At 37.4% G+C, this 9,346-nt stretch overlaps 1 protein-coding gene across 1 annotated transcript in view; it reads left to right on the top strand.

Annotated features, from left to right (window-relative positions):
* Window positions 1–9,346, top strand: part of LRRC72 (leucine rich repeat containing 72) — a 44,440-nt gene that overhangs the window by 9,079 nt on the left and 26,015 nt on the right. The window contains exon 3 of the mRNA XM_040471590.1: window positions 3,534–3,603. Within this exon, the coding sequence (XP_040327524.1) occupies window positions 3,534–3,603 (70 nt within the window). The remainder of the gene's footprint in view (window positions 1–3,533; window positions 3,604–9,346) is intronic.

Below are 9,346 nucleotides of genomic sequence, written 5' to 3'. Positions count from 1 at the left end.
AAAAAAAGAGCTGGCCAATTTAAGATTTTTAAAAATGGGTATTTTAGAATGGAACAGATATAGTAGATAATTCTGACACACTTAAAGTCATGCTTTGAATCTCTCTATAGATCAACTAGCTTTATAATAATAATACATATTTTATGTGGCCAAAGATCGCATCTCTAAGCCTTTCATGATTTTAACATCTGTGTAGTACAAGGGTATGCAGATAACAATAAGAAAAGCTTTGAAACACTAGAAAAAAATAGAAATATTGATCCTCTGACAGTGAGTAATTACTGGTCTTCTCAACTAAAGGACAATACATTTTATATCCTAAGAATACTAAATTATTATTTAATACATCTGGGTACAAAAACTATATGTATTTCTCTGCCCGGATACCATTAAACTGGGTAAACTAGGCTATTTGTTGGAGTCTCTGTTGCCAAACAGGAAAACAAAACAAAATAAAACAACAACAACAAAATCAATTATTTCCTTGAGTAATCATGGAGAATGCATACTGTGACAACAGAGCTAACATGTTATTGTCGCCATAAGTCATTGCCATCATTAGTCATAGGATTTCTTCTCTTTGTCTTCCACTGGCATCACCCCGAAATAAAGGGCAACAGCCCTTTATTGATTTCTAACAGGTTTATGTGCAGAATTTACCCTTCTGACTTGAATGAAAGTCCTTTTAAAAGGGAATCAACTTTATTACCTTATATAATACAACTAGTACAAGAAAATTAATGACCTTAATTTGACACAATTGATATTTCAAAGTATTAATGTATTAAAATAACTTTTCTGGGAAATCCTTGGGGAAATCCTCTAAGTGGGGCTTGAGTTTCTCTCCTACCACATAATGATTGTTTTATTTCTCATGGGAACGGATGAAGTTAATGTATTATCATTATTGCCCAGTGCAATAATTTAGGTGTACCAGGATCCAAATTCTTCTTCCCAGAAATAGGCTGCATATCTACAGTGGAGGAGAATGCATTATGTGTATATGTCTCCTATTAGGAGTTGATTTGAGGAGTCTGCAATATTTTAGGTACCAGAGAAGTGTTCAACAACCAAGAGTGCATGTCTAAAGGACATGTACTCTGCTTGAAGTCTTTTGTTTGGGATACTCTGAGAATTAAAAAACAAAACAAAACAAAACAACAACAACGGAAAAGGTTTAAGAAAAAAACTCTTCAAATACAAGTAAGGTGTGGAAGAGAATGACTGAAAGAAAGAAAGGGCAGGGGTGGATGTTCTTTCCAAGCTGAAATTCCACTTGGTTAACATGCAGTGTAATATTAGTTTCAGGTGTAGAATTTAGTGATTCGTCACTTACATATAACATCTGGTGCTCCTCACAAGTGCCCTCCTTGATACCCATCTTAACAGAATACCAGCTAATAAGTGTAAAAAGAATGAGAGCATCAGAAAAATCAGCATTTTATAATCCCAAATCTTCTGATTCACTAAGTATCATCAACCGAAGCTAAATCCATTGAATAAGTTATTGGGGGACAAGACATACACACAGTCGTTAGAGTTTTGCCCCACACATAACTGCTCAATGACAACATTCATATACTTTTACAATGGAGAAACTTGGCAGATGCAGCCTGAACCCCATGACTGAACTTCCTTCACCAAGAGTGGGGCAAAGTGGCATCACTTGCTTCATAATGTGACGCGGCAATCATTACCTTTGTAACTGAAAAATGGCCCTCCTTGAATTTAATCATGAGGAAGCCATCAGACAAATCAGGAATGTGAGACATTCTCTCAGAAAAATGTCCTGGGCTCTTCACAAAGTCAGTGTGAAGGTAATAAAAGGAGACGGAGTGACTATTCTAAATTTAACAAAACTAAGGTATTATACCAACTAAAAATGCAGTGCATGAATACTGATGGGATTCTGGATTGAAACAAAGATGTGCAGGAGCAACAGGGACGACTTGAATATGAAAAGCATGGTAGACGATATTATTGAATTCAATTTAATTTTTAGGGGTGATAATGGTATTGTACCTCTGCAGGAGAATGTCCCTATTTGAGGGATACGCATGCTCAAGTGTTTAAGAGCGAGAGCCCTATGATGATAAGTCTGCAATTTATGTTGAAATGGTTCACCAAGAAAACTATCAAACAATAAGGACATATATTATATAGATTGGAGATAGCGAGCAGAGGTGTGGCAAAATATTAAAAATTGCGAGGGCTATCCAAGCTTTCAATGTACTATTCCTTCAACTTTTCTGAATTTTGAAATCTCTCCATATGAAGAGTCGGTGAGAAAGTTTCTTTTGTTTAGAAATGTTGTTTGCATGATTTAGAAAATACGTTTCACAAAAAATAGGAAAATACTAGTCCCTCAGTGTCGCAAAGCCAAAAAAAAAAAAAAATTGTGAAAGGATGTTACCACAAATGAGTTAATGTATATAACATTAATTAACATTAACAATTTTTAATGGCTTAGAAAAGTGCCTGCCACAGAGTGTGTGCTCTATGCCAATGTTTGATAGAGACATATATGTGTACGTACCCAGCCTGGGCACACAGTTTCTGCCATTAGAAATAAAAGAGATCTGAATATTTAAGCCCATAGCAGTCAAGGGCTGACTATTCTCAGGATTTTGCCCACTTCACTGATAATTCCCCCTCTCCACCCCAGGCCTGTCCCTTTGCTGAGTGAGCCACATAGCAACAGGACTCAGGACCACCTGTATGATTCAAAAAGGATGGTGATATTTTGATCCCATATTTAATAAACAATAAAGGAAGAATAAAACACTACCTAGTCTCTGTCTTTTGACATACTGCCATTTCCACGTCTTAAGTACAATGTGGCCAAGATCTGGACAGCCCAAAGTAAGAACCTCAAAGACACTGTGGAAGTAGGAGCTGATGGTGTTTTCCACATTTATGTGCAAGTCCAAGGTCTTCCACACTCACTTTTCCCCCTCTGCCCTGTACCCAGTAAAACCTTTTTTTTGAATATTTCTTTTTGAAAGAGAGAGAGAGAGAAAGTGCAAACGAGTGAGTGGGGTAGGGACAGAAAGGAAGGGAAACACAGATACTGAAGCAGCTTCCAGGCTCTGAGCTCTCAGCACAGAGTCCAAAGCAGGGCTCGAAGTGACAAAATGTGAGATCGTGACCTGAACTGAAGTCGGACACTCAACCAACTGAGCCACCCAGGTGCCCCCAAATCTCCTTTTTTAATTGTGGTGCCAATAAATGTAATCACAATGAGATGTAAATTTCTAGGAATGTGATCAAATGTTTTCCTTAAGTATTTTCTTTAACTGGCTGACAAAATCTTAATTCAAATGAATGAAGTGTAACGATGGTATTTTGGAAATTAGTAGAGAGGTGTGCCAACAACTTTGAAAGAACAAAGAGAGAGGCCTTTACAGTTATTCCAAAGACCTACTATATAACCCACCTTACCCCTGAATAAATTAATTGTTGCTAATTAATTGTTAAATTAAATTAAATGAAATTAATTGTTGCTAATGTTAATTTTTTTCTTTCCTTTCCAGGGAACTGACAGAAGTCATTGATCTCTCTAGGTTTAAAAAATTAAAATACTTATGGCTACATCACAATAAGGTAGTTCTATGTTATCTTTTAATAGCTCTATAATTAAATCACAATCTTAATTTCATGTTTTTGTTGAAGCTAATCTTTAAAAGTATTAATATTCTATACTCCTAGTTTAAGTAAGAAACAAAATTCTTACGTGATCTGTACCCTCTGGTACTAACAGGTGTGTAAAGTCAACTTTTTTTCTTTTAATGGATTATTCCAAAGGAGGTTTTTTCAAGTCTAATTCCTCTTCGTTGGCCTCTCCCAACTCCTCCTCCCCTTTTATCCCAGTGGTACCTGAAACTGACAGTTTCTGGGCTGTGGCAAACTACTCCCTTGGGCAGGATCCCTTGTAAAGTACCCCAGATCAATATTCCTTCAGTGGTCTGGCATGCACTTCCCAGCACTCACACACCTTTGTCCTCCTGTCAGAAGCCAAGCAGGTGGTCACCTCCCAGTGACCTAAGCCGATCTACTTTCTCAGGAAGTGGCAGACAGTAAGCCACCATGTCCCCAACTGCAGGGAGGTTCACTGAGTATGGCCCTTAAAGGTTCTCTTGGAGGCTAGAGTTTAGGAGGCAGTGCCCTCCCACTGCCTCCCCCATAGTGGGTGCCTGGCTGGGGCTCCAAGTTCTTTCCAAGGCAAAGAGCAGAACTGAACTAAAATGCGAGCTTAGACAATCATCAGTTAGTCAGTTATTCTAAACTTTCAAAAATTTGACTTTCCAACAGCTTGTGTTTTGTTCATTATGAACTGATGATCCAATCTTAACTTTCTGAATTTCGACTTTCAAATACCAGCTGATTAAAAAGAAATAATTTCAGTTTTCAGCAGTAGTCCGCTTGTCAACAGTAGTCCCGACTCAAAGCACAGAATCCCTAAGCAGCCATGTTTATACAAGCATTTCAATATTACATGGCATTTTCAGTCTTCTCTTTTTTTTTCTTAACTAACTAAGTGGGAAATGGAAAATGAAAGTGCTTCTCATATTAAGTGTAAGTATAAGTCTCATGAGCTTGAAATGATTTCTGAGAGAACAAACAAATCACCTTCAAGGCCCAGGCGACTAGCAACTGAAATGGAAAGTGTACGCACCACTTAAGGGCACACAAGTTTAAAACTCTTTTAAACACTCTGCCAAAAATGATCCTGGGTCACAGTGTGCGCCCTCTGATTAGAAAAAGATGGAAATCATCAGAAGCATGGCCAGACTGACTAATCTTTGTTTCTCACATGTGCCTCTTGTGGTGTTCAGCTCTGAAGGAAAGAACGTGTACAAATATCAGCAATGTGTCTACAGGGAAAGATATAATTAGGGTTCTTAAATATCTTTTAGCTTTGTGTTAGTGGACACTATCCCATTTCCAGTCATTGAATTTTCACACAATTGACTTGAGACACATTATATACATAGGAAAGGATGGTACACCCGCTCAACTATGTTACTTTCTTTTGTTTCTGAAGGGCAGTGGGTGGGGAAGGAATGGAGGAGGCTGATTTCTCTTCATGTTCCTGGTTATTTACATTCAACAAACTCACTATATTATTTCCAAAATCATCATCATTTAACTTTGTTCTTTTAAAAAATAGACTTACTTAGTTCATATAACAATGAAAATATATCTTATCCAAAAATCCGGTGTTCATTTGATAAGTAAATGAGCTCCTGTAAGTTTTCCTATTGGTCAATAATTGGCTGGTTGCTAAGCTGCTGAATACTTATAGTCCGTGAAAAATTAAAGCCTTAATTTAGGGGGCACCTGGGTGACTCAGTTGGTTAAACATCTGGCTTCTGCTTAGGTCATGATCTCACGGACAGTGAGTTGAGGCCCCACTTTGGGTGAGCTCAAGCCCTGCTCTGGGCTCTGCACTCTCTCTCCCTCTCTTTATCTCCCTCTGCACCTCATGGGATTGCCTCTCTCTCTGCCCCTTGTTCACTCCTGTGCTCTCTCTCTCTCTCTCTCTCTCAAAAATTAATTAATTTAAAAAAATGAAGTCTTATTCAGGATCCCAAACTCCAATGAACATACTAGCTATGATAGTACTTCAACAAAATCCATATGTAAAATTTTGATTATTACTTTTCTTTATTTTTTATTTAATTTTAATTTTTTTAATGTTTATTTATTTCTGAGAGAGAGAGAGAGACAGAGCATGAACGGGGGAGGGGCAGAGAGAGGGGGAGACACAGAATCTGAAGCAGGCTCCAGGTTCTGGGCTGTCAGCATAAAGCCTGCTGCGGGCTCGAACCCACTAACCATGAGATCATGACCTGAGCCGAAGTCAGACCCTTAACCGACTGAGCCACCCAGGAGCCCCACGATTATTACTTTTCTTTAAAATCTAGATAGCACTAGGATGACCGCAAAGAAGTTAATATACCAGCATTGAAATGATGTGTAAAAATACAGTGAAAAACATCAACACTGACACAGGAATGTAAATATTTAGAATTGCAACATTTTGTTAACAATGACCAGAATCTGTGACTGGCATTGTTCTTACATTAGAGAGTATCTTGAACTACCCTCTATTTAGGAAAAACCAAGGCACAAAGTGGTAAAGTAAAATGAACACATCTTTGTTGTTTACTCTTTTATACTCAAGAATTTTGTTGAGGAATGTGTATTGGATATTATTGGTTGTCCATCCAATATCCATTCTCTCTTTTTACCTAAACAGCAGAATCTGAATTTAGGTTTTGGTACATACTTCTCTTTTTTAATCAGGTAGATGACCCCATCACCAGTTGCAGGGAATGGATCCGATACTGTCTAAGCCAATCGGGATAATCCCATCCTCCTTGTGAGTGGCTAGTCAATGAATGGGCACATAACCCAATTATGGTAATAGAGACAGAGGAGGCATCTGCTAGGAGGCTTCTGTGAGACGTTTCCTCAGTCTTAAAGGGAGCACTAGAAGAGAGGTCCCTTGGTTCCTCGATGATTTCTTGCCTAGATATGAAGCCAGGAACCATGAGAATGTAAGCAACATTTAGAGAAAAGTACAGCCCAGGGACTCATTGTGATACTAGGACTGAGGCTCTCATAGCCTCTGGACTTCTTGGTATGTGGGGTAATAAATGTTCTCATCTATGTGCCAGTTTGAGTTTAGCTCAGAAGTTACCTGAAGCCAAAACATCCTATCTGATGTGTCTCGTTTTGTACTTACGGTTAGGCTACTGATAGAATGTAACAATAAGTGTGATGGTACCTGCTCTAACGATAAAATTAAGAAGGGCAGAGGGAGTGGCTCTCTCTACTCATGGTAAGGGCATGGCATTTGCAAACTACCTGGAATGGAATATGAGAAAGCTATACTCTTAGGAGGCAATGAATGCAGTTTGGTGTATTTGGAACCTAACATGGCTAGAAGCAGGTGTATGTTTCCTCATCATTCTCTAGTGGGTGATAAAACTGGAGCATCTAATCTGACCCTGGACTTGCAGATTCAATAGGTAAAAGTTGCTTCCAATTCCCCAGCTTTCCTAGGTTTGCTCAGGCAACTCTGGTTCCTTTATTACGCTCTCTGAGGGCCCATTTCTTCCTCATACTGCATAGATATTCACTAATTCTGCAGCACCTCCATTTCTGGGTCACCTTTTCTCATCTCTCCTCGTGTAATTAGTGGGAGGTCGCTGCTCTTACATGCACAGTAACCGAGGCCTTTTAAATACTCCCTTCTTTGTCTCATCTTCTAGAATGCCTGACCGAGGGAATTTTAGGTCCACAGCTAATCCTTTCCAACCTTCCATGAGAAGTTGAGTGATTTGCATTTTATACTACAATTTCAAGTGGTCTATACTTTTGATCTTTTTGTGTTTGGGCTCATCACCTCAAAAATTGTTTTTTTAATTCATTCAATAATGAACTCTTTTTTAAAAACATTTTTTTACATTTATTTATTTTTGAGGAACAGAGTGAGACAAAGCATGAGTGGGGGGGGTAGGCAGAGAGAGAAGGAGACACAGAATCTGAAGCAGGCTCCAGGCTCTGAGCAAGCGGTCAGCACAGAACCTGATGCAGGGCTCGAACCCACGAACTGTGAGATCATGACCTGAGCCGAAGTCGGACGCACAACCAACTGAGCCACCCAGGTGCCCCAATAATGAACTCTTAATATTGGTGCCACAATGCTAGTATCCTTTTATTTCTGGAAGAACGGCCAGTAGTTGGGTATATTTCATTTGTCTCAGATTAGAAGAAGCACTTGATGAAAACCCGTATGTTGCTTCACCAAGCAACTGTCAAAATGGAATCTGAGTTTCTGCCATGTAGCAAAGACCAAATAGGTGACACATTTTACAAACTAAATCTAAGTAAAAGTACCTCTTCTGGCAAAGGTATTGTTCATAAACTTCATCATGTAAAAAATAATTGAAATACTTATTTATAATAACATATTCCATAGTAACTAACCAGAGAAAGGTCAGATTAAAATAAGCAAAATTGCTTTGAGAAAGATGCTGGACTCTGGGACACCTGGGTGGCTCACTCGGTTAAGCATCCAACTTTGGCTCATATCATGGTATCAAGATTTGTGAGTTCAAGCCCCACGATGGGCTCTGTGCTGACAGCATGGAGCCTGGAGCCTGCTTCTGATTCTGTGTCTCCCTCTCTCTCTGCCCCTCCCCTGTTCATGTTCTGTCTCTCTCTTTCTCTCTCTCTCTCAAAAATAAATAAACATTAAGAAAGAAAGAAAGAAAGAAAGAAAGATAGATCCTGGACTCATTCTTCTACACCATTAAGATATGTTACTCTTTCCTATCTCCCAAGCATTCAGCACATATTGAGAATTTTGTAAATAGCACAAATTTGATTATTTTAGGAAGGGACATTGATGCTCAAAATTAGCAATTCACAATTTGAAAAAAGAAATAATTATTTTTAATGTGCTGTTTAGAATATTTGTAAAGAGTTCTTGAATTACTACTTTTTTTCAAGTAGCTTTACAACATATATCATGGAATTTTAGTTGGTTCTTTCAATAAGGTTTGGATATATATATTTATATATTCATTTATATATAACATACCTTGTTCTGAAAAACAAATTTAGAGCAGCACAAATCCCATAGCAGAGCATAAAAACTGTTAAGGAATAAAATGAACTAGCATGCATTCCATATAATTTGGGCTCTTACATGTTTCTGTTGCCTCAGGTCAACATTAATTCTATCCTTTATGTCAACTTTGTTGAGAGAATTATGTTTTGCCAAATATTTAAAACCTCTTCAAAAAAGTAAATCAACATAAATAACCTAAATAAGGCTTCACTGAATGGTTATGAAATTCATAGATATCTACACTGTGTATCTAGTTATGATTTAAAATGATTTAACCAAAAAATGTAACCTATTTTGTAAAAGGGCATATACAAAAATTTCAATAACATGGAATACAGAGGGGAAAACATGAGAATAAAAGTCTTTGTATTGGATAAATATAGTTGTTCCTGAATATTTTTAACGTATAGATTTTATTTTCACATATTGTACATATTTTGAACTAAGATACAAATGAATGCATTGTTTTCATTTCTTCTACAATAGCACCATAAAAATGAACTTAGGAATCCTGGAAGTATATTGACTTTTTTCTTTTCTTCTCCTACATAATTCAATATGTATTATTAAAACTCTACCCAACTAATACTTAGACATTTATGTAAATTTAGGAGATATTGTGATTTCTGTCATCAAACATACAACAATATACCCTTTTAAGTAACACATAATTATAGAATTTCATCATTTTTAAAAATTTTT

The sequence above is a fragment of the Herpailurus yagouaroundi genome, unplaced genomic scaffold (genome assembly GCF_014898765.1).
Source record: "Herpailurus yagouaroundi ecotype Mexico unplaced genomic scaffold, PumYag 100, whole genome shotgun sequence".
NCBI lineage: Eukaryota > Metazoa > Chordata > Mammalia > Carnivora > Felidae > Herpailurus > Herpailurus yagouaroundi.
This window is presented reverse-complemented; position numbering and strand designations above follow the sequence as displayed.